This window comes from Bufo gargarizans, chromosome 2, assembly GCF_014858855.1.
Source record: "Bufo gargarizans isolate SCDJY-AF-19 chromosome 2, ASM1485885v1, whole genome shotgun sequence".
NCBI classification, from domain to species: Eukaryota; Metazoa; Chordata; class Amphibia; order Anura; family Bufonidae; genus Bufo; species Bufo gargarizans.
The window spans coordinates 591,632,773-591,658,829 of NC_058081.1; the positions used below are offsets into that span (position 1 = coordinate 591,632,773).

General features: G+C 44.3%; 1 protein-coding gene across 1 annotated transcript; it reads left to right on the forward strand.

Moving 5' to 3' along the window:
• The first annotated feature begins 268 nt into the window (after positions 1-268).
• On the forward strand, positions 269-14,593 carry ATP5MG (ATP synthase membrane subunit g). The gene is made up of 3 exons (XM_044281863.1): positions 269-463; positions 2,370-2,530; positions 14,400-14,593. Exons 1-3 carry the CDS (start codon positions 400-402, stop codon positions 14,496-14,498), a joined length of 324 nt encoding a protein of 107 aa, XP_044137798.1. The 5' UTR covers positions 269-399; the 3' UTR covers positions 14,499-14,593.
• The last annotated feature ends 11,464 nt before the right edge of the window (positions 14,594-26,057 follow it).

Genomic DNA, 26,057 nt, shown 5'->3' on the forward strand with positions numbered 1-26,057 from the left:
GCCATTCTACACTCGACCCTTCACTGAACGAGGTGACGCTCTATCTTTTATTAGCTAGTCTTGTCTGCACTGGGCGGGTGATACAGGGAGACGCTCTATCTTCTATTAGCTAGTCTTGTCTGCACTGGGCGGGTGATACAGGGAGACGCTCTATCCTCTGTATTAGCTAGTCTTGTCTGCACTCGCTGGGTGACATTGAGAGACGCTCTGTCTTCTATTAGCTAGTCTTGTCTGCACTGGGCGGATGACATTGGTAGACGCTCTATCCTCTATTGGCTAGACACGTCTGCACTGGGCGGGTGACATTGGGAGACGCTCTCCCCCCGATTCTCTTCTACCCGGCACTGGAGGTCACTTTCCGTTCCCACACAGGCCTCAGACAGACACCCGGCGGGCAGCATGGCTCAGGCAGCACAGAAACTCGTCAAGACCCTCGCTGTGAAGACGCCTCAGCTCGTGGGCGGTGAGAGGGGGTCAGGCTATGTGGGGGCTTTATGAGAAAGTGCGGGCAGTCCTTTAGTCTGGGGGCCGACATGAGAAAGATACATTCCGTCCTTCCTTTACTGCAGAGCCTGTGGGGGGCTGGGGGTTTAACCCCTTAATGACTGGGGTGTTTCAGTCCGAAGAGACCAGACCCCAGTCATTTTTGTGCATGTGGTTTAAGGCTATGTTCACATGTTACAGAAATGCTGCAGATTTTCGGCGTGATTTTTTTTTTTTTTTTTTTTTTAAATCCTCACCGTTGTACGGTTCCAGGAAAACTGGATCTAACACTGCAGAATGTCAATGTATGCTGCGGGTTTTCATTGCAGATTTCACCCTTAGAATGAAGGAGGTGTCCCCTTTTGAAATGACTTATAGGTCATCAATGTCAGATCGTTGGGGGTCAGACTCAAAATCGGCTGTTTGAAGAGAATGCAGTGCTCTGACCTGTTTCCCCCATCAACATCGCAGCAGCGAACAGGTGTGATTACAGCTCCGCTGTCCCCATTCACTTCAATGGGACGGCTCTGTCCTATTCAGTTGGATAGGAAGTGAATGGGACAGTGTTGCTGTAGTTACACTGCTCGCCACTGCGATGTCAACAGCAATAATAAGCAGTGAATAGAAGGCAGCGCTGCGTTCTCTTCAGACAGCTGATCAGTGGGGGTGCTGGGAATCAGACCCCCTCTGATATTGATGACCTATATTGAGGATAGGTCACCAATATTACAAAAGCAGACAATTCCTTTAAGGGAGTGTCCACACGTGCCTGAAAATACAGCTATAATGTTTTCTCTTTTTTTTTTTTTGCCATGAAAATAGCAGTGAATTTCACCCTCTCCATTGCACTGCATGCCACAGATATCCACGGGTGAATTCATGACGCAGCGTGTTCTTGAAACCTAATCCACTTTGCTGGTCCTGTACCACACTGCAGATTTGGTGCATGAAAATCTGCAACGGCAGCTCTGCAGTATTTCCGTCACGTGTGGACGTAGCCTAAGGGGGTTATCCGTGACCTAACAGGTCCCACAGACCCACGTTAATTTTCCGTAACAGGAGAAAGTTTGTGATATACTTACTGGTCCGTAGTCGCATGGATTCAGGAACCCGGTCATGCGACACTTTACTTCTAAGAATCCAGCTTCAACCGACATCACGCCCTGCCCGGACGATGGACGGATAGCTTAACTCGGCTTCGTTAATGAGGCACGAGGCCGACTTTGGCGTAGTATTTTAATTCAGTAATTTATGCAAATAAGCAAGGAAAATCCGCACTGTAGGTCATGTACATTGTATTCTATGTGAATTTGAAATTCTCAGTGCACACGATGCAGATTTTTTCCTGCGGTGCGGATTTTAAAATCCGCAGCATGTCATTTTATTTTATTTTTCCTGACCGGATTTTCTTCATTCACTTAGTAAAATCTGCATGCAGAAAATCCACACGCAAATCCGCATCAAATGAAGCGGATTGACTGCACAGATTTGCCTGCGAACACCTGCAGATTTTAGTGCGGATGCTCCACACATGAATCCTGAACGTGTGCATGTACCCTTAAAAGCCGTCTACACACAAATCGCCACTGCTGGCCAATGACCAGCCACAGAGGTGACAGCGGTCACATGATGTGCTTGTATATGTCACCACTGAGGCCATCAATTGGCCAGCAGCAGTGACACGTGTGTAGATAGTATTTTGAACTTTTGGCCCAATGGAGGAAAAGAGAACTCAGTGTTGATACCTGAGCGCTCTGACAGGTGAGACTTTTTATTTTTTTATTTTTACTAACCCTTGGAAAGCCTGGCCTCGGAGAACCCTTTTAAGTCCCACTGCCGGACTGATGTGTGTCTGTGTTATTTCACCTGTTGCTATTCTTTTCCAGCCGCTCTCAGCTACTCTAAGCCACGACTTGCCACCTTCTGGTACTATGCCCGGGTAGAGCTGACACCTCCAAGCCCTGCTGAAATTCCAAAAGCCATTGAGAGCATTAAGGGATTGGCGCAGTCCTTCCAGAAGGGCCGGTTGTCTGAAATTACTGTTAGGGTAAGAAATGTGGGACCATAATCTGCATTTATTTCCTTTTCCATTTATGGTATTTCTAACCTCATTAATGATCCATTTGTAAATTATATAGGATGTTTTGGGGTAGGAACCCCCCCAGTGCATTGATGTTACTGAAGAGCTATGGTCATTGCTTTCTGCATAAGAAAAACACATACTATGTGATCACATGGAGACTTTCTGCATATCACGTATCCTGTGACTAGGGGATAACAGTGTAACTACAACTCCTCGTCCTGTTGAATTGAATGGGACGAGCAGTTGTAAGTTACACTGCGCTGCCGTTACAAGCTAGAAGGCCAGCAGTTACATCGTAAAGAGGACACAGCGTTCGCACAAGTGCCGCAACCCCCTCAAACAGCAGTTGGACCTTTGCTGATGTGATATTGAATACCTATGCTGAGGATAGGTCATCAATAACATCACACCACACAGCCCCTTTTCGTTTTTGCTTTTTCACTTTTCCTCCCTGCCTACCTAGAGCCATAACTTTTTATTTTATCTTTTGCCTATTGACAGCACCCCTGGAGAGACCGCCTGCACCTCCTCAGGACAGGAAATGGGAACCAGAACCGCCTTTTAAAGGAGCGATCACCCCCTTATCTCCAGTTCTGTTTCCTGTCCTAAGGGGCAGGAGGGAATAGCATCCGCTGGAAGAAGATCAATTGAAGAGAGCTGCGGGGGCCCCCGGCTATTGTAATAGTGTGTGGAGGGTTACCCTGTGCGGCGTATGTCTCCTCTAGGAGCCGCTGCAGAAGGCTGGGCTCCCTTCCCTATCCTTACCCCTTCCTTCCTCCTTACCAGTGCCTGAGAGAGGGTCTTGACCTTCCTGTGCTCCTTCGAACCTCTGCGGCTGTGTTCGCATATTCTTCAGGGTCAGATTGCCTGTTTGAGGCAAGTTCTAGAGAAGCTGGGTTGGGAGATAATCCTAGAAAAATCCAGTTTATACCCAAGCCAGAGATGCAGGTTCCTAGGAATGATTTTGGACTCCAGTTCCCAGAAGTGCTAGATACCCCTGCAAAAAGCTTTACTAATCGAATCAAGAGTTCAGCTTCTTCACTCGTCTCCGTCAGTCACCATAAGAGGGGCCATGTCGGTACAGGGTCTCATGACTGCCGCTATTCCAGGAGTGGAATGGGCCCAGTACCATTCAAGGCTTCTTCAGCTTCAGATCCCGTGGGATTGGGATGGAAGTCTCCTCTCTCTGGACACAGAGATATCTCTATCTTCCCAGACCCTAGATTCCTTGGGGTGGTGGATGGATCTAAAAAACCTAGAAAGAGGAGTTCCTTGGACCAGGAAAGCGGTACTCCCCTTAACCACGGATGTAAGCCCATCCGGTTTGGGAGACCATGTGGGGTCACTGCTATTGCAGGGGAATTGGGACAACAAATCTTTGTCCCATTCGCACCATTTCAGTAAATTGGATGCAATCAGGATAGCTTTAGTACAGAGTCTCCCGACCATCAGAGGCAGGAACGTTAGTTTCTATTCGGACAACACGACAGCAGTAGCCTATATCAACCGGCAGGGAGATACAAGGGCTGAGGACCTAATGTCTCTCACTCATCAGATTTTTAGCCTAGCAGACGCTTCTCTATTATCTCTTTCTGCAGTACATCTAAGGCAGGCATCCTCAAACTGCAGCCCTCCAGCTGTTGTAAAACTACAACTCCCACAATGCCCTGCTGTAGGCTGATACCTGTAGACTGTTAAGGCATGCTGGGAGTTGTAGTTTTGCAACAGCTGGAGGGCCGCAGTTTGAGGATGCCTGGTCTAAGGGGTTCAGACAATGTGAAAGAGGACTTCCTCAGTCGCCCCCTTTCTGTGGAGGAGCATCTGAGAGCTCTGGATGCACTGGCCCAGTCTTGGGGGCAGGGCCTTCTGTATGCCTTTCCCCCACTAAAATTGCTACCAAGGGTCCTCAAGAAAATCAGAGAAGAGGAGGCCATAGTAATAGTTATAGCTCCCTTTTGGCCGAGAAGGGTGTGGTTTTCCTGGCTCTGCAAAATGTCGATAGCTACACAATGGATGCTTCCAGAATCTACAAAGATATATTGTTAGGTTGTTAAGATGTTATATATCTTAGTTCTTGAGAAAAGAACTGGAGATAGAGGGGATGATCCCTCCTTTAAAAGGCGGTTCTGGTTCTTGTTTCCTGTCCCGAGGAGGTGGTGGCGTTCTCTCCAGGGGTACGGTCATAGGCTCAAAGAAAACCGATTACTGGTAAGTGTAATCCAAACTTTTCCGTTGACATAGCCATATGTCTATGCTTGATATTTGCGGGACAAGTTTAACTTTCTAATGGCACCACTTAATACTCCATATGATGCCCATGGTCTCTCAGAAGAGAGACATACATCATGCAAAGGAACTGCTCTCCCCATTGCCGCATCGACCCAGAAGCTAGTGCTTCCGATTTTTTTATTTTTATTTTTATTTATTTTTTTATTCACATTTAGATGACTTAGCACATTTGCCCACAGCTTTAAAAGGGTTAAATGTCTGCGAACGCACGCCATATTTAAAACTTTTCATTCCGCTGTACATGTATGGGGCTGGTGGGGATTCGGTGTCAAAATGGAGATGCTGGGAAGAGATGAACGTAATTTTATTTTTTGTAAACACATTCCAGCCCTTTAATTCATTATGCATTAGGGGTTGTATGACCCCTTAACCACCTCCGGACCGCCTAACGCGCCGATGCGTCCGGAAGGTGGTTGCTTTTCTCCTCCTGGACGCATCGGCGCGTCATCTCGCGAGACGCGAGATTTCGCCGCAGCCGGCCCGCACATGCGCATCGCGGGCCGGCATTTCATAGAGGAGTATTTCGTCAGGACCTGCCAGCCAGCGATCATTGGCTGGCAGGTTGCTGATTTTCAAAAAAGCCAATCACAGAGCCGTATAGCAGATCATATTTGTAAATATGATCTGTTATATGGCTGCCTGCTCCTCTGCTGGTTCTTTTCGTCGGTTGGATCCAGCAGAGGAGCAGGCTTCACAGTGAGTACACCAACAGTACATACTTAGCCCCAGATCACCCCCCTGAACCCCTATTAACCCTTTGATCACCCCTTCTAGCCCCTGTCAATCACTAGTGAAAGGAAAAAAAGTGATCAGTGCAAACTGTCACTTTTTTTTTTCACTGTTATTGACCGTTAGGTTTTAGGTATAGTTTAGGTCCCTTGGTTAGGTAGTTAGGGATCAGTTAGCGCCCAGCCCACCGCACCGCAGTCCGTTATTCGCTGATTAGCGTATCGCTAATCAGCATTTGTACTTTTATAGTATCTGGAAGTGATCAAAACTGATCACGGTCAGATCTATAACTGTATTAGTGTCACTTTAGGTTCGCCCTCCACCCAAAACGCAGTGTTTGCCCGATCAGGCCTGATCGGTCGCCCACACGTGCGTTCGCCCACACCCGCCCCACCGCAGTGACAAAAAAAAATTTTTTTTTGATCGCTGCACATCCACTTTACACGCACTGCGGCGATAAAAAAATCACTTTTGATATTTTTTATCAACCGCAGCGGCCTCCGGTACTTCGCTAGCCTCCCCTTTGTAAGACAGGCTTGCTTTTTTTACCTGGGTAGTCTCAGGGAATACCCCTAAATTTAGTTGCCCACATGTCAAACAGGGGGTATTCCTCTGAAGAGGCCTACAGGCTTCTGACCCAGTCGGATGAGGAGTGGGAACCCTCATCTGATGAATCCAGCGGGTCAGAATACGAACCTGTAGAAAGCAGCGGCTCTCTGACCCAAAGTTCGGACGAGGAGGCTGAGGTCCCTGATAGAACCAGGCGTACCCGGCCCCGTGTTGCTAGACCGCAGGTTGCGCAGGATCCGCTTCAAGAGCATCAGAGTGGGGCTGGTGCTGCCGGATTACGTGGTGAGGCATACACCAGCAGACCAGCCCATCCTGGACCTAGTACCAGCACTGCCGTACAACCTGGTGAAGTAGCGAGCACCAGAAGGGCAGTTGAAGCTGGTACGGTGGCACGAGCAGTAGTGACCCCGTCGCAGCCACCGCAAAGACGTGCCCGTAGAGCCCCTAGAATCCCAGAGGTGCTGGCAAACCCTGATTGGCAGCCCCCAACTTCAGCCGCACCTGTAGTTCCCCCTTTCACCGCCCAGTCTGGAGTTCGGGTTGAGACGGCTCAGATCGGTTCGGCCCTGGGATTTTTTGAGCTGTTCTTGACTGCGGAGCTCTTAGACATAGTCGTGGCAGAGACAAACCGGTATGCCACACAATTTATAACCGCTAACCCGGGAAGCTTTTATGCCCAGCCTTTCCGGTGGAAACCAGTCCAAGTTTCCGAATTTAAAACTTTTCTGGGCCTCCTCCTCAACATGGGCCTGACAAAAAAACATGAATTGCGGTCATATTGGTCCACGAACCCAATTCATCACATGCCCATGTTCTCTGGTGCAATGTCCAGGACACGATTTGAGACCATCCTGCGTTTCTTGCACTTTAGTGACAACACCGCCTCCCGTCCCAGAGGCCACCCTGCTTTTGACCGGCTCCACAAAATTCGGCCCCTCATAGACCATTTCAACCAGAAATTTGCAGATTTGTATACCCCTGAGCAAAACATCTGCGTAGACGAGTCCCTAATACATTTTACCGGGCGCCTTGGCTTCAAGCAATACATCCCAAGCAAGCGCGCCCGGTATGGGGTCAAATTGTATAAGCTCTGTGAAAGGGCCACAGGCTATACCCACAAATTTCGTGTCTATGAGGGAAAAGATCAGACCCTGGAGCCGGTCGGTTGCCCTGACTACCTGGGGAGCAGTGGGAAGATAGTTTGGGACTTGGTGTCACCCTTATTCGGCAAGGGGTACCATCTTTATGTGGACAATTTTTACACAAGTGTGGCCCTCTTTAGGCATTTGTTTCTAGAACTAGATTGGCGCCTGTGGTACCGCGCGAACTAGTCGCGCGGGCTTCCCCCAACGGCTCGTTAGCACCCGTCTTGCAAGGGGGCAGAGGGCCGCACTGTGTAACGAAGAACTGCTCGCGGTGAAATGGAGAGACAAGCGTGACGTTTACATGCTCTCCTCCATTCACGCAGACACGACAATACAAATTGAGCGAGCAACCCGTGTCATTGAAAAGCCCCTCTCAGTCCACGACTATAACCTCCACATGGGAGGGGTCGACTTCAATGACCAGATGTTGTCTCCGTATTTAGTTTCCCGCAGAACCAGACGCTGGTATAAGAAGGTGTCTGTATATTTGATTCAATTGGCGCTGTATAATAGTTTTGTTCTCTACAGTAAGGCTGGGAGAACTGGATCCTTCCTCAAATTTCAGGAAGAGATCATTGAGAACCTCCTGTATCCAGAAGGTTCCGTGGCCCCATCCACCAGTGTAGTTAGCCGTCTACACGAGCGACATTTCCCCAATGTCGTTGCTGGTACCTCAACCCAACCGTCACCCCGAAAAAGATGTCGTGTCTGTAGCAGGAGTGGAATAAGGCGTGACACCCGGTATTTCTGTCCTGACTGTCCTGACCACCCTGCCCTATGCTTAGGGGATTGTTTCCGAAAGTACCACACACAGGTACACCTAGCATAGGGATCACATCTCACCAGGATAGGCACACAGGGCTATTAGGGCCCATTCACTCACACAGCTGCTGCAAACGTCTCCTTTCACATGGGACAAAGTGCATAACGCACTTCGCCACATCTTTGGGCGATTTGCGCTTTGCACATTGACCCATGGGGGAGGAGAGGTTTGTTCTATAAAGGTAAAAAAAAAAACAAAAAAAAAACAGGTAAGCAAACAGGTTAATGTTTAGTTCCAAAAGTTAAAGTTACATGTTCTGTTCCAAAGTTAATAAAATTATTGCGTTGTGGCCTGGTTTTTTCTTTTTTTTTTTTTTTGTCTTTTTACCTTCCAGGTGGACCAACCGATGAACTAGCTGCAGCACCGATGTGCATTCTGACAGAAGCATTGCGCTGCTGTCAGATTACACGCAAGTCGGTGTATGCGGCGCTGCAAGACGGGATTTTCTCCTCTGCAGTGACAGATACGTTTGCCGAAGCGTACGAGCTGAGGAGGAGGCGGCGTTCCTATGCTTTGGCAAGCATTTTGTATATATATATATATATATATATATATATATATATATATATATATATATATATATATATATATATATATATATATATATATATATAAAAAAAAAAATCCCGGCAATGATTTATTCATCCACATCGATTGATGCGAATGGAGAAATCTGGTTTGCCAGGGCATACGAGCTAAGTGGGTATGGATGTAGGGCGGAGCTCCTATGTCCTGGCAGACGCCTTTCCCCTCCATTTTTTTTTTTGGGCAGAGATTTTTTCATCCACATTGATCGATGCGAATGAAGAAATCTGTGCCGTTCATTTTTTTTCTTTCAGCCCAGAAGCTGAACGGAAAAAAAAAATCTCATTACCTGTATGCTCAATATAAGGAGAATAGCAGAAACTCCTAATGCTGGCCATACATGTAATGACTGCAGAGACCCTCAAATGCCAGGGCAGTACAAACACCCCACAACTGACCCCATTTTGGAAAGAAGACACCCCAAGGTATTTGCTGAGGGGCATATTGAGTCCATGAAAGATTGAAATTTTTGTCCTAAGTTAGCGGAAAGTGAGACTTTGTGAGAAAAAACAAAAAAAAATCAATTTCCGCTAACTTATGCGAAAAAAAAAAAATTCTAGGAACTTGCCAGGCCCCTCATTGGATACCTTGGGGTGTCTTCTTTCCAAAGTGGGGTCACATGTGGGGTATTTATACTGCCCTGGCTTTTTAGGGGCCCTAAAGCGTGAGAAGAAGTCTGGGATCCAAATGTCTAAAAATGCCCTCCTAAAAGGAATTTGGGCCCCTTTGCGCATCTAGGCTGCAAAAAAGTGTGACACATCTGGTATCGCCGTACTCAGGAGAAGTTGGGGAATGTGTTTTGGGGTGTCATTTTACATATACCCATGCTGGGTGAGAGAAATATCTTGGCAAACGACAACTTTTCCCATTTTTTTTATACAAAGTTGGCATTTGACCAAGATATTTTTCTCACCCAGCATGGGTATATGTAAAATGACACCCCAAAACACATTCCCCAACTTCTCCTGAGTACGGCGATACCAGATGTGTCACACTTTTTTGCTGCCAAGGTGGGCAAAGGGGCACATATTCCAAAGTGCACCTTTCGGATTTTGCAGGGCATTTTTTACACATTTTGATTGCAAGGTACTTCTCACACATTTGGGCCCCTAAATTGCCAGGGCAGTATAACTACGCCACAAGTGACCCCATTTTGGAAAGAAGACACCCCAAGGTATTCCGTGAGGGGCACGGCGAGTTCCTAGAATTTTTTATTTTTTGTCACAAGTTAGCGGAAAATGATGATTTTTTTTTTTTCTCTTTTTTCATTACAAAGTCTCATATTCCACTAACTTGCGGCAAAAAATAAAAAATTCTAGGAACTCGCCATGCCCCTCACGGAATACCTTGGGGTGTCTTCTTTCCAAAATGGGGTCACTTGTGGCGTAGTTATACTGCCCTGGCAATTTAGGGGCCCAAATGTGTGAGAAGTACCTTGCAATCAAAATGTGTAAAAAATGCCCTGCAAAATCCGAAAGGTGCACTTTGGAATATGTGCCCCTTTGCCCACCTTGGCAGCAAAAAAGTGTGACACATCTGGTATCGCCGTACTCAGGAGAAGTTGGGGAATGTGTTTTGGGGTGTCATTTTACATATACCCATGCTGGGTGAGAAAATATCTTGGTCAAATGCCAACTTTGTATAAAAAAATGGGAAAAGTTGTCGTTTGCCAAGATATTTCTCTCACCCAGCATGGGTATATGTAAAATGACACCCCAAAACACATTCCCCAACTTCTCCTGAGTACGGCGATACCAGATGTGTGACACTTTTTTGATGCCAAGGTGGGCAAAGGGGCGCATATTCCAAAGTGCACCTTTCGTATTTCACCGGTCATTTTTTACAGATTTTGATTGCAAAGTACTTCTCACACATATGGGCCCCTAAATTGCCAGGGCAGTATAACTACGCCACAAGTGACCCCATTTTGGAAAGAAGACACCCCAAGGTATTCCGTGAGGGGCATGGCGAGTTCCTAGAATTTTTTATTTTTTGCCGCAAGTTAGTGGAATATGAGACTTTGTAATGAAAAAAGAGAAAAAAAAAAAATCATCATTTTCCGCTAACTTGTGACAAAAAATAAAAAATTCTAGGAACTCGCCGTGCCCCTCACGGAATACCTTGGGGTGTCTTCTTTCCAAAATGGGGTCACTTGTGGCGTAGTTATACTGCCCTGGCAATTTAGGGGCCCATATGTGTGAGAAGTACTTTGCAATCAAAATCTGTAAAAAATGACCGGTGAAATACGAAAGGTGCACTTTGGAATATGCGCCCCTTTGCCCACCTTGGCATCAAAAAAGTGTCACACATCTGGTATCGCCGTACTCAGGAGAAGTTGGGGAATGTGTTTTGGGGTGTCATTTTACATATACCCATGCTGGGTGAGAAAAATATCTTGGTCAAATGCCAACTTTGTATAAAAAAATGGGAAAAGTTGTCTTTTGCCAAGATATTTCTCTCACCCAGCATGGGTATATGTAAAATGACACCCCAAAACACATTGCCCAACTTCTCCTGAGTACGGCGATACCACATGTGTGACACTTTTTTGCTGCCAAGGTGGGCAAAGGGGCGCATATTCCAAAGTGCACCTTTCGGATTTCACCGGTCATTTTTTACACATTTTGATTGCAAAGTTCTTCTCACACATTTGGGCCCCTAAATTGCCAGGGCAGTATAACTACCCCACAAGTGACCCCATTTTGGAAAGAAGACACCCCAAGGTATTCTGTGAGGGGCATGGCGAGTTCCTAGAATTTTTTATTTTTTGTCGCAAGTTAGTGGAAAATGAGACTTTGTAAGAAAAAAAAAAAAAAAAAAAAAATCATCATCATTTTCCGCTAACTTGTGACAAAAAATAAAAAGTTCTATGAACTCACTATGCCCATCAGCGAATACCTTAGGGTGTCTACTTTCCGAAATGGGGTCATTTGTGGGGGTTTTCTACTGTCTGGGCATTGTAGAACCTCAGGAAACATGACAGGTGCTCAGAAAATCAGAGCCGTTTCAAAAAGCGGAAATTCACATTTTTGTACCATAGTTTGTAAATGCTATAACTTTTACCCAAACCATTTTTTTTTTTGCCCAAACATTTTTTTTTTATCAAAGACATGTAGAACTATAAATTTAGCGAAAAATTTATATATGGATGTCGTTTTTTTTTGCAAAATTTCACAGCTGAAAGTGAAAAATGTCATTTTTTTGCAAAAAAAATCGTTATATTTTGATTAATAACAAAAAAAGTAAAAATGTCAGCAGCAATAAAATACCACCAAATGAAAGCTCCATTAGTGAGAAGAAAAGGAGGTAAAATTCATTTGGGTGGTAAGTTGCATGACCGAGCGATAAACGGTGAAAGGAGTGTAGTGCCGAAGTGTAAAAAGTGGCCTGGTCATGAAGGGGGTTTCACCTAGCGGGGCTGAAGTGGTTAAAGGGAACCTGTCACCTGGATTTTGTGTATAGAGCTGAGGACATGGGTTGGTAGATGGCCGCTAGCACATCCGCAATACCCAGTCCCCATAGCTCTGTGTGCTTTTATTGTGTAAAAACCCAGATTTGATAAATATGCAAATGAACCTGACATGAGTCCTGTCCCTGACTCATCTCACATACAGGACTCCTCTCCGGTTCATTTGCATATGTATCAAATCGTTTTTTTTTTACACAATAAAAGCACACAGAGCTATGGGGACTGGATATTGCGGAAGTGCTAGCTTCCATCTAGCAACCCATGTCCTCAGCATTAGACACAATATCCTGGTGACAGGTTCCCTTTAAGTGAAAATAAATTGACATATTGTGCATAAGGCATTTCTTTTACTCTTTATGAGTATTATGAGGACCTACATCATGTCCAGAGTTCTTAGTCCATTAAGGACAGTTGGTGTATATTAATCTACATATAAGAGCTCAGCTATCTCTAGCAGCTCCAAAGAGTTGAATGGAAGTGATGCTGTACCATTCATAAAAACAGTTTAAATGCATAGAGGTTCCAGCATCCAGACACCAAAGGCTTTATTTAGCAAATCACATAAAATCCAAAACGGTTATAAAAATCCAAGTCCTGATTTGGATTTTATGTGATTTACTAAATAAAGACTTCGGTGTCTGGATGCTGGAACCTCTACACGTTTTTTCCTTAAGCAGTGTTTCACACTTGTGTTGTAGTTTTCCAGTATTGAAATCCGGCAGAGGATCTCAATATCTGAAAAAAAAAAAAAAAGTTTCCGTTTAGTCTTCATGCATTCTGAATGGGAAGAGATCCGTTCAGGATGTCTTCCGTTCCGCCAACATTCTGTTTTGTGACCGAACACAAAACCGCTGCAAGCTGTGGTTTTGTGTCTGGTCATAGAAACGGATCCGTCACTAAAAACAACGTAAGTCAATGGTGACAGATCCTTATTTTTTCGCCCATTGACCTTGAATGTATTTAGTGACGGATCCATTTTTTTAATTTTTTTTACGTTTTGATTTTACACAACCGCATCCGAACGGAACGGATGCATCCTGATGTGCAAAATCAAAACGGATCTGTTTAATTCCAGTATTGAGATAGTCACGCAAGTGTAAAAGTAGCCTAAGGCCAGACACTGAAGAGCGAGTTCAATGTGACATTGTGATTTCCCGTTCTGACCTCCGCTCCTCTGACAGGATCTCACAGCGTTAAAATGGAATCTACTGAATTACACTGGTGGCATTATGTCTGTGTAATTAAGTAGATTCCAGGTCTCGCAGGGACACACAGCCTCATAAATATATTTATTTTAAGTTCCCCATCAGTATGTCTTTGGAGTGTGAAAGGACAGCGGAGTACACAGAGGAAACAAAGGGAGAACATACAAACTCCATGCAGATGTTTTCCATGGTCGGATTCAAACCTAGGACCCCAGTGCTCCGAGGCACCAGTGCTAACCACTGAGCCACCATGCTGTGCAATCCTGTCTGAGGAGCAGAGCTGGACCTCTCACTGCCACACGCACCATGTTTCTTGCATTGAACTCTCGTCTGTGTCTGACCTAATGGTGTAACTGAATCATGTATAGTGTTTTTTTATTCCCCCCCCCCCCCCTTCTTTTTGTCACATTATTGCCCCCTATGTTCTCCTCCTTGGAGTAATGGGCTTGTCTTCAGAGTCCTGAGAGAGGCCATAAGCAGTGATTGCCAGTTCACATTGTTCACCTGCGAACATATGCGGGCTACCATATTTTTTTACAAGTTCGGCGAGGCACAGGTAAGCCATTACCTGTGCCGCGAGCCGGTCTGAAAACAAATGTGGTCACCGGGAGCAGGCAGTTCCGAGAACAGCCCGATGAAGGCCCCTGGTGGCTGTTCTCGGAACTGCCTGCTCCCGCTGACCACATTTGTTTTCAGACCGGCTCGCACACAGGCACAGGTAAGGGATTACCTGTGCCTCGCCAGACTTGTGAAAAAAGACGGCAGCCCGCATATGTTTGCGGGCGAACAATGCGAACTGGCCATCACTAGCCATAAAGACACTAATGGAGCTCTATAGACCTGTTTGGAGTTTGCGCACTAAATGAAAACAAAACCCCCAAATATACCTGGTGTGAACACGTCCTTATATGTAAATGTTCATGTGCAGTTTCCTGGTGATATTTACACTGTAACTGGCTAGTCACCTTTGCTGCAGTCTGGGTAAATTGATTGCCGTGATGTTTCTGTTTCTTTACAGGATGGCTTGAGGAACGGTCTGGTAGCCACTGAGGTCCTGTTCTGGTTTTATATCGGAGAATGCATCGGGAAAGGAGGCCTGATTGGATACAATGTCTGAGACCTTCACCAGTTCTAGTTTCTTAATCTTGTGCTGACCTGTATCTGTAAAAATGACGGACTCAATAAATAAACCTCCAAGAGGCATTCCCACTGCTCAGTGTATGCATTACCTGTGTTTTCTCTTCTACTAACAAAATATAAAATTGGGGTTTAAGTATTTAAGGGGTTGTCTGTGGTATTTTTATTTTTTTTTCCCAAATCCAGCAAGGACAGTGTTAATAAAAAAAAAATATATAATCTCCTCCCTGCCGGGCTTTGTCCTGACTGCAGCAGTAACCTGCCCACTAGGGCTGGACAATTTTGCAAAAAAAATCTTGATTATTTTCAATTAAAGGATGAATATCAGTTCTTGGCATTTTTGCAGCAATAACTTTTTTTTATTTTTCTGCCTAGCCATATGAAGGCCTGTTTTTGTGGGTTGAATCAGTTTTTAGTGGCATCATTTTTGAGATACATGTAACTTATTGATTACCTTATTTTTTTGGCATGAGGTAATGGATATAACAAGCTGTATCGACATTTGGGCTCATCTATCAAACTGGTGTAAAGTAGAACTGGCTTAGTTGCCCATAGCAACCAATCAGATTCCACCTTTCATTTTTGACAGCTCCTATGAAAAAGTTTTCTTTATACTAATTTTGCACAGTACCAACAGGTAACAGTAGAACAATGCCATTTTGTTTGTTTTTTACGTTCATGAGGCGGTTTACCATGTTATTTTATATGCGTTTGGAAAAAGCAAGGGATTACAGTATGTGTGCGGCCTGGGACTGAAGAGACTACAGAGCTGATACAGCACAGCAAAATTTGATATGACTATTTCCAGAAACACAAAATTCTCAACACTAAAAGGGGCGAATTAGTCAAACTAATTTGGTCTTGTGCCTTATATCGCTGAGGCCAGTGATTGGCTGCAGTGGTCACAAGGTATATGACGCATCACGGCTGCAGTGTTACCGCTGAAATAGAGGGCGTTCAGGAAAGTAAGTATATATTTTTTTTCTATTATAACGCTGTTGATATAAAAAAAAATAATAAAATAGGAAACCTCTTTAAGGTGGTATTAAGGCTTCTCCAGGGCAGCACCACAGGAGGTTGTCCTTCTAGTCCTTTGTAAGGACAGGAAGATGTTGAGATTAAAATGCCCCAAACAACCCTCCCCAGTTTTCTTCCTGTTCCTACAGGGGACAAATGCAGGGAGAGAGTCCCTGAATATGATGAAGTTAAAGGACTAAGCCCCTTGGAGTATGTTAGGCCAGGGGTGTCCAGCCTCTCCTCCTGATGAAAGGTCATCAATATAAAACCCCTGCAGAACCCCTTTAATAGCCGCAGTACCTTGGTTCCGACGTTGCTTCCCCTTTGGTGGCTCTGGGTTCAATAATACGGCCTGCCTCCATCTTCCCCTGAGAAGTTTTAACACTAATCAAACAATACTAAGGTGGTTCTCCTAAATACTGCAAAGGAAAAGGTGCTCTGATCAAAGTGACTCTCCTAATCTAAAAAAAATCATGTAAAATAGCTAGATTTGATCGGCACACAATATACGGACATATTAGGTATATTTATAAAATACCAAATTTTATTCAAAATAAAAACTAAAATGCATATTCTGCCCTCATTCCAATCTGGTTGGATTAAGGTGACTGGGATCTCCAGATCAAAATGCACAATCTGTGCCAGCCCAATCTGATGATCAGTGTGCGCAGTGTTCTAGTAAATCCTCAGAAACCATTGTGGGGTCATATAATCGTTTTGTATGGGTTGAGCTAAATACGTGATGTGTATAACACCATGGGTGGCTTGGGTAGGAAATGAGCAGATAGGAAACAACGGCTATAGCTCGGCCTACAGTACTTTTGATTTTCAGTCCACGAGGTATAAGTGATTCACCTGGAGTACATATATCTATTAAAGCAGTAAATTAATATCCGACATTCTTATACACTGCATGCAAGTCCGATATTGTATAAATAGTAACTAGTTGCTGGATGTTTATGCACCGTAAGGTAGGTGCATACATCCTGTTTGTTTGTAAAACGCAGAATTAGGGTCCATTCACACTTCCGTGGTGGCACCCGCTATAGAAATGCCTATTCTTGTCCGCAGCTGCGGACCCTTTTGCAGACGTGTGAATGGACCCTTAACAGTTTGTATATTGCAGGGACCGCAAAAAGGCAAGACTCCACGATATCTAAATCGCACAACAACCAACACTCCATTTGAACTAAAGCCACTAGGTATTGCATGTGGAACCAGAATTATCAAGCGGGCATTTTTTATAAAAAAAAAAAAAAATATATATACAGTTTTTCTTTTTATAGAATGTAAGTACCACACAGTCCATATAGGCCGTAGGGGGGGCTGGTACTATGAAACAAAGAACCATAGAATGTATGTATAAACAACACGAATCATGCAGGGGAAGCGCAAGACTCTTAATGAAGATATAGACGAGGGATGGCCAACCTGCGGCTCTCCAGTCCTCACCCATCCAACCCCCTCTTTTTATTCTCTTAGACATCGATCGTGTCAGGGAATGTCTGCATGTTGGAGACATGTCCTAAGACGTTATTTAAAGCTGTATGAATTAAAAATTTTATGAATTTATTAAAAGCTGTATGATTCTATTAAAATCTCTAATAATAAAATCATTAAACCAGACTATTAAAAAGTTTAAAAAGCTTTATTAATTTGTCTTTGACAACGCATTACATTTTTCAACAAAGCTGTAGGGTACGCACGTTTGTGTGTAATTACAGCAACGTATACATAATAGTTTCATGTGCTTTGTTACAAAGGAATGTACCTTTTGGAGTTCATCTCGGGCAGCGTCAGTGGCGTCGCCAGGGGGGGGCCAGAGGGGGCCACGGCCCCCCCTACATCACACTGTGCCCCCCCAACTAAAATGTGCCCCCATTCATTTTGGTGTGCTGCAGGCAGGGCCGGACTGAACCGCTCGTCACAGGTGTGTACTGTACATTTCTTCTAAACTTCGATTCCGTATCTTCTCTCTCCCGGTATGGTAATAAATCAACTACAGGCAGTGCGGGCGGCACGCCTGCTCCTCCCACTAGGCGGCGCAGGCATGTGACGTCACTGTGAGCGCAGCCCACGCACTGCCTGTAGGCTGTATGTAGCCTAAGCCTGGCCCTACCGAAGCTAGCTGAGAGAGTAAGGTACTAACTAGAGAATCTTCCTTCCTGATTTAAAAGTTAAAGTTACCGTCTGCAGGATATGGATTACAGTGTTTACTGTTTAGAAATGTTCAAATGTCAAATGTGAGCGACGGGGAGGAGGATCTGTGTTCTGTGGATGACACTGTTATGGTGGGGGGGGGGGGAATCTGTGGATGACACTGTTATGGTGGTGGGGATCTGTGGATGACACTGTTATGGTGGGGGGAAGGATCTGTGCCACTCTGTAGATGACACTGTTATAGTGGGATCCCAGGATGACACTGTCATGGGGTGGATCTATGGGTGACACATATAGCATAAGATGCTATATACGGTATGGGTCATCCACAGATCCCCCATAGCAGTGTCATCCTGGGACCCCCCCCCCTATAAGAGTGTCATCTACAGAGTGGCACAGGTCCTTCCCCCCACCATAACAGTGTCATCCACAGATCTCCCCCATAACAGTGTCATCCACAGATTGCTCCCCCATAACAGTGTCATCCACAGATTGCTCCCCCATAACAGTGTCATCCACAGATTGCTCCCCCATAACAGTGCCATCCACAGATCTCCCCACCCCCATATCAGTGCCATCAGCTCTCAGCATTACTTAATGCTAGGAGCTTTAGGTACTTATGCACTTGGCCAGCAGCTGCGGGCGCTTTCCTGTATTCAGCTGTATCTCTGCCCTCAGTGAACTACAATTCCCGTTGGCTGTCCAGGCATGCTGGGAATTGTAGTTTTGCAATATCTGGAGCTCCACAGTTTGGAGACCACTGCTCTATAAGCTAAAGCAGTAGATGGGGGTCTGACCACTGGGGCCCCCACCAATCCTGAGAATGGGATATAATTGTGCCTGGAGTGAATGGTGCGGACTGCACCTGCATGTCCACCACTCCATCCATTCCCTATGCATGTCTACATTCTCAGGATCGGCAGGGGTTCCATTAGGTATTGGGTAAAGTATCGCAGCATTTCTAACCATACTTGTGTAAATGTATCGTTGTTATAGCTGCCCCCCCCCTACTTTTGTCCTGGCCCCCAGTGTGCCCCCCCAAAATTTAAAAGCTAGAGACGCCACTGGGCAGCGTTAAATATTATTACGACCTAAATAACACTGTTACACATCGTTTGCAAAATCGTTAGCCTGGATAACACCCATACCTGACAGATCCCGAGTCGCCCTTATTAACTACCCTATTGCAATCCTTTTTAATCAATTGGACATAACTCTAGGAGACACATTGATTTCACAAAGCGACAACCTTGATACGTATAGAGCTTATAGAGAGACCCTAATAAATTATCATTTAAAATCTTTAGCTGCCCAATTTACAGCCAGCTTATTCTATAAAGATATCACGGGTCATCATGATGAGCAGGCTCTCGACGGCCGTAATGTTGGTTTTACCAAGAGAGCGACGTAAACGACTCGTAAGTGTAGAATTAATGGATCCCATTTACGCCGATATATTTAATCAGCCAAAGTTAATACTGAATGGATTAAAGATAAAGTTGACAAGAAACAAAGACTCCTTATGTCTGCCGAGGTGACCCATTTTAAAGTACAAATACAACAAGCTTTGCTTTTTGTCAAGAGTTCAAGTATTGCCAGCTGTGCGAGTCAGTCAGTCGAGTTCTGTTAACCGCTAACGCAAAGTACTCGGTCGATCGAGGGTTACTTAAAGTGTATAGTATCCCAGCCGGTACTCTCATATCTAACCACGAGAATCTTTTTCTTGGAAACATTCCAAAAACCGTAATACTAGCGTTTGTGGACAACGACTTATTTTCCGGCAATTACCAAAGAAATCCTTTGTGCTTCAATCACTATAATGTGAATTATTCCGTCTTATATTTGGATGGACAACAGATACCCGCAAAACCGTTTCAGCCTAATTTTCAAGACGAATCAGCGGTTCGTGAATATATCTCCTTAGTACATATTTTGGGGAAGCAGAAGGCTGACAACGCTTTATTCGTGGATCGGTCAGAATTTTTGAACGGGTACACTTTGTTCGCTTTTGATTTGTCGCCGGATCAAGAACCTAGCGGACATTTCTCTCTAGTGAAAACTGGAAATCTCAGAGCTGAAATTAGATTTGCTGAGCTGGTGCTAAACACTATTAACATGACTGTGTATTCCGTTCATGAAAATATTATTGAAATAAACAATAGAAGGGAGGTTTTATGATTTTCAATAAAAATGAATAATTATGAATGACTTTCACGCCCGACGCATATTTAAAAGTGTATTTTCGTATGATTTATTACCGGTAAATAAAATCATCAACCGTCCGGGACCTATATTGTAAATATGGACAATTCCTATTAACAGGGAAAGCATTGGATTTTAATTATATTATGTCCAAATGATGTATCTATTTTATTTATTTGTTATTGCTATGGATTATCACCCGTGAATGAAATATTTCCTAGTGAATTTAGGCTACTTTCACACTAGCGTTCGTCGGTCCGCTCGTGAGCTCCGTTTGAAGGGGCTCACGAGCGGACCCGAACGCTTCCGTCCAGCCCTGATGCAGTCTGAATGGATGCGGATCCGCTCAGACTGCATCAGTCTGGCGGCGTTCAGCCTCCGCTCCGCTCGCCTCCGCACGGACAGGCGGACAGCTGAACGCTGCTTGCAGCGTTCGGGTGTCCGCCTGGCCGTGCGGATCCGTCCAGACTTACAATGTAAGTCAATGGGGACGGATCCGTTTGAAGATGCCACAATATGGCTCAATCTTCAAGCGGATCCGTCCCCCATTGACTTTACATTGAAAGTCTGGACGGATCCGTACGAGGCTATTTTCACACTTAGCTTTTATATGCTAATATAATGCAGACGGATCCGTTCTGAACGGAGCCTCCGTCTGCATTATTATGATCGGATCCGTTCAGAACGCTAGTGTGAAAGTAGCCTTATGAAGTTTTTATCTAAAAAATTTGAAGACTATAAGGTATCAAAACAGACAAATACAGGACACCGTTAGTTCGGTCTGCGGCCATTACTGCATCTATATCTTACATTGTATTGCTAAGGGAATGTTTTTTGAAAATGTATTAAAAATGTTTAGGAGTGATTTTAGAAAAAATTACCGTGTTGTATGTGCCGTTGTAACAAAGCGCATGAAAGAATTATGCATACGTTGCTGTAATTACACACAAACGTGCCTACCCTACGGCTTTGTTGAAAAATTTTATTGCGTCGTAAATAAAGACAAATTATTAAAGCTTTTTAAACTTTTTAATTTTGCAATAGTCTGGTTGAATGATTTTTATTATTAGAGATTTTAAGAGTTTGATACGATTTTAATAGAATCATACAGCTTTTAATGAATTCATACAGTTTAATTCATGCAGCTTTTAATACATTCATAGTTTAAAGGATAACTGTCACATTTAGACCCTAATTTCAATTTTCATATATGTAGTTACTAATAACATGATAATCCAGAATCAGTTACTATTAGACGGACTTACCCCATATTTAATAAGATTCAGCCCTTAGCAACCAGTCTGCATAAAACTGCAATCTCACTATTCAGTTAAGATGGCCGCCACTGCCCTCACTGCCCTCACCCTGAGGCTAATCCCGCCTGTCGCCAGTAACAATAGCCCCCCAAAAGTGTCAGTAACCAGAGCCCTCCCCCCTAAAGGGTTAATCTCCTGCAGCCCAAAGGGGTCCTCTTACCACATGTTGCTTTCATTTATACACTGAGCAGACGGCAGATCTCCCTTCCCTGCTGTGTGCTGCTTCAACTCTGCATTGTCCCAGTCTGCTGAGTGAGGGAGCGTCTGCCAAGCGCAGGGACAGGGAGAAGTGCACACAGCCCAGGCACTGTTATCAGCTGCTGGGGAGGACCTGGCTCTAATCATTTACTTACAGTCCCTGGCTGTCTGTAATCTGACCTTGCACGCTGCGTGCTCCGTCTATCGGACCATGCCTAGCAACCCTATTTTAAGTACAGGGAACAAAAATGTGGAATTAAGGGGTAATTGAATACACAGTGAAAAGTTGAAATAGGGCCACCAAGGAGATATTAATCACCACAATCCAATACTCCCAAAAATATATATACAACAGTTATACTTTAAATAACGTCTTAGGATGTCTGGACATGTCTCCAACATGTACAGACATTCCCTGATGCGATCGATATCTAAGAGAATAAAAAGGGGGCGTTGGATGGGTGGTATTTAGGCGTAATTTGGGCATGGGAGGGGTACAGCGGGGTTAGAGGTGTGAAAAAGGGTCGTGTTGACCTGTCACTTTAAGTTTTATGGATGGTGTGCCGCTCCTTACTACTCCTGTGGGTGAATTCATCCACGCTAAGAGAAATTGCAACGTGGATGATTTATTTCAGAGGGAATGTCAAATAATTAATATTTGTTTATATCAGAAAGAGGGTATCCACAATGGATGATTTCGAGAGCTATGGCCAAAGCTCAGAAGAAATCCAGATGGGATTTGTTATTAAAAAATGTCAATAATAATTATAAACACAAAAGAGATAATCAAATACCACGTACGCTAGTCCTCTGATACCTGGCTAAAATATGTAGGTTTTACCCGATGTGGGAGTCATTCTTGTAAAGCGTGCGGTTTTGTAGTCCCTAAAAAAAACTTCTCATGATTCAGATCAGAACTTTAATTTCCCCATTAAAGGGAGTCTTTCACGCCGATTGACCCTATTAACCTATTAACACACTTATGTCCACGGCATCCCCCCTATTAAAACTGTTCTTACCGTTAGTTCCCTGCTAGCATCATTCGTCCAAAAAACACTTTTATTCCGTATGCAAATGAGGCTGTGAAGGTGCCCAGGGGCGGCCTTACAACGGCCTGGGTCATTTTCATACCAATTCACTCCCCCTCCTCCGTGTCTGCCCGCCCATCCGCAGCGTCTGCCCGCCCTTGGTCTCTTCTCTATCTTTCCTCCTACTGTCCGTAATCCCGCGCATGCGCCGGCCCGGGCCTAACTTACGTTCTTGCCGTGATCACAGCATCACGGCAAGAACGTAAGTTAGGCCGGTGCCGGCGCACAGTAAACTGTGATGCCCCGGCCAGATTGGGGTCATTCAATGCGCACGCGCGATATCGCAGTCATCGGCGCAGGCGCGGGATTACGGACAGTAGGAGGAAAGATAGAGAAGAGACCATGGGCTGGCAGACTCGGCGGAGGGGGAGTGAATTGGTATGAAAATGACCCAGGGGCCTGGGCACCTTCACAGCCTCATTTGCATACGGAATAAAAGTGTTTTTTGGACGAACGATGCTAGCAGGGAACTAACGGTAAGAACAGTTTTAATAGGGGGGATGCCGGGGACATAAGTGTGTTAATAGGCTAAAAGGGTCAATCGGCACATAAATTACATCACGAATTCATCCTATGTTAATATCTCCAATGCAGCAAGACATTTCATTATAGAACACAATCTTTCCTTACAGCACTTTTGTGCTTATGCTATTGAACGAGTTCTTACTCCGGCTAGAGGAGGTGACATTAAGAGGTTTATATTACAAAGAGAAACCTTTTGGATATTTAGATTAAAAAGCAGATCCCCCAACAAGCAGTTAATGCATTTTTATTGAACATCTATATAATTGGTACTTTTATGTTTATGCATTGCTATTTATTTTCCTTGTACTCGCATAAGGCTGCTTTCACACCTGCGTTAGGTGCGGATCCGTCTGGTATCTGCACAGACGAATCCGCACCTATAAATGCAAACGCTGGTATACGTTTAGTACCGATCCGTCTGCATAACTTAGTAAAAAAAAAATCTAAGTGTAAGTCAAACGGATCTGTCCTGACTTCCATTTGAAAGTCAATAATTCCTTAATCATAAATATCACCTAGGGTTTTTGCTCCCACCAATTTCCCATTACTTCCTGTATATTTGGTATGGACTGATTTCCCCACAAAGGTATGTCTGAAACTACCTCTGTAAATTTGGCTAGTGATTTAGCTTCTCTCCAGACTGTCTGGGCTAATTGATGTAATTGTAGCATTGGCCTCTGGAATTTTGATGGCCCCTCCAATACCGACCACAAGGTATTACATTTAAGATAAGTTTTAAGTAGGTCCTCTGAGGTAGGCAGATCTTCTGTTGTGAACCAGGTGTTAATGAGCCTTAACTGGCCAGCTAGGTAATATATAAAATAATCCGGTAGGGGCATACCGCCCTCTAATTTAGGACGTCTCATCGTATCTAAGCTGAGTTTGGCACGTGATCAGCCCCATATAAAAACCCTGGTCATGGCATCTAATTCTTTAAACATTGATTTGGGTATATGTGTCTCTGCGTGTTGAACGGTATATAGCACTTTTGGGAGTATAATCATTTTAACTAAGGTAATCCTCCCTGCCACCGAGATAGGCAACAGTTTCCAGTTGTTAAATGTATTCCAGATATGTTCAATTAGCGGACACATGTTAAGTGATAGAGCCTGGGAATATCTCTTGGTGATTTTTGACTCCTAGGTATTTAAAGTTATCCACCACTTTCAGCTGAGAGACATGTGAGGGTCCATTCCATTCTGCCCTGCCCAGTGGCATGTACACAGATTTCCCCCAGTTAATTCTCAGACCGAGTATTTGCTGAGATTCACCGCATTGCTGAGAGACGATTCAGGTGATGACAGATATAAATTCATGTCATCATTGTACAATCCTATTCGAATCCTGTCTCATCCCTCTATGAAGGGGGAAACTATCCGACAATTCTCTATTGACCAGGAGCCTACTTATCAGGTTGTTATACAGGATACTGATCCATCTAAGGAACTAAGGTCCAAACAAAAAGCCTCGGAGGCAGTCAGTTAGATATTACCATTCTATAGAATCGAATACGTTGGCTGCGTCTAGTGATGCTAGTGCCCAGTCTGCATTTATGGAATATCCCAGCTGTGTAACCACCTGTACCCTTCTTATGTTCTCTGTGGTGGACTTCTCTGGCATAAAGCCTGTTTGGTCCTCGTGGATTAATGATAAAATTACACGGAATCAAGAGGATTCTTGTCAGGTTTGAGCACGAGTATTACAGTGGCTTCTTTAAATGACTCTGGTAAGTGTCCCGTTTTTAGAGCTGAGTGAAAGGTGGTTAACAGTTGGGGGGCCAACACCTCTGCATATCTGGCGTATACTTTGGGGAGCCCATCTGGGCCCGGGGATTTCCCGTTATTTAGATCTGCTATTGCCTGCAGTATCTCCTCCAAGCAAGTAGGCTCATTCAATTGGGCACTTTGTGATGTGGTGAGTTTGGGGAGAGAAATGTCTTTTAAATAGGTAGCTATCTCCGTTTCGGATGCTGTTATATTGGATCTATATAAGTCTCAATAAAAGTGTGTGAAGGCGCTGAGAATGGTTTCTTGAGTGCTGAGTACTTGTCCCATGTGATCCCTAATTGCTAGGATCGCCGCAGAGGGCGAGTCATGTCTGATCAATTGGGCCAGCAGCTTAGCCGATTGATTTCCCAGTTCAAAAGCCGTTTGTTTCATAAAGAACAGTTTCCTATCAGCTTTATCGTTAAGTATTGTCTCCCTGCTTGCAGCCACTCACTTCTGTTAGTCGGGTGACTAATATATTGCTGTTCCAGAGTGGTGCATTCAGACTCCAGTTCCAGTTCTGATCTTTCAGTGTCTCTTTTGATGTAGGATATTTTAGTGTGTCGTCCCACGTAAAAAAGCTTTTAATGTGTCCCATACCAGCCCGATGTTGAATTCGTTTTTATGTGTTCTAATGAACTCCTGTATTTGATATGATATCCCATGAGGTTCAACCAAAATGGGTGTATGTTCATTCTGTACATTATTGAGGGGAGGGGACACTTCGGATCAATGTGCCAAATACTGGTGAATAATCCGAAATTCCCCGGGGCAAGTACGTTATGGTCCTCGACTTCAACAATGTTGATTCATTGCCTAGTATACACTCACCTAAAGAATTATTAGCAACACCATACTAATACGGTGTTGGACCCCCTTTTACCTTCAAAACTACCTTAATTCTACGTGGCATTGATTCAACAAGGTGCTGATAGCATTCTTTAGAAATGTTGGCCCATATTGATCGGATAGCATCTTGCAGTTGATGGAGATTTGAGGGATGCACATCCAGGGCACAAAGCTCCCGTTCCACCACATCCCAAAGATGCTCTATTGGGTTGAGATCTGGTGACTGTGGGGACCATTTTAGTACAGTGAACTCATTGTCATGTTCAAGAAACCATTTTTCCAGTCTTCAACAGTCCAATTTTAGTGAGCTTGTGCAAATTGTAGCCTCTTTTTCCTATTTGTTTTTTTAAAATCAGATCATTTTTATTGTACTAAAATACAACAATGTGACATTGTTACAAATATACGCATATCATGT

Bases quoted from the DNA above. Each gene is read 5' to 3' on its own strand.
- ATP5MG (XM_044281863.1), top strand. From the start codon at position 400: ATGGCTCAGGCAGCACAGAAACTCGTCAAGACCCTCGCTGTGAAGACG. The intron at 464-2,369 runs GTGAGAGGGGGT...ATTCTTTTCCAG, and splicing joins GACGCCTCAGCTCGTGGGCG to CCGCTCTCAGCTACTCTAAG. The intron at 2,531-14,399 runs GTAAGAAATGTG...GTTTCTTTACAG, and splicing joins TGTCTGAAATTACTGTTAGG to GATGGCTTGAGGAACGGTCT.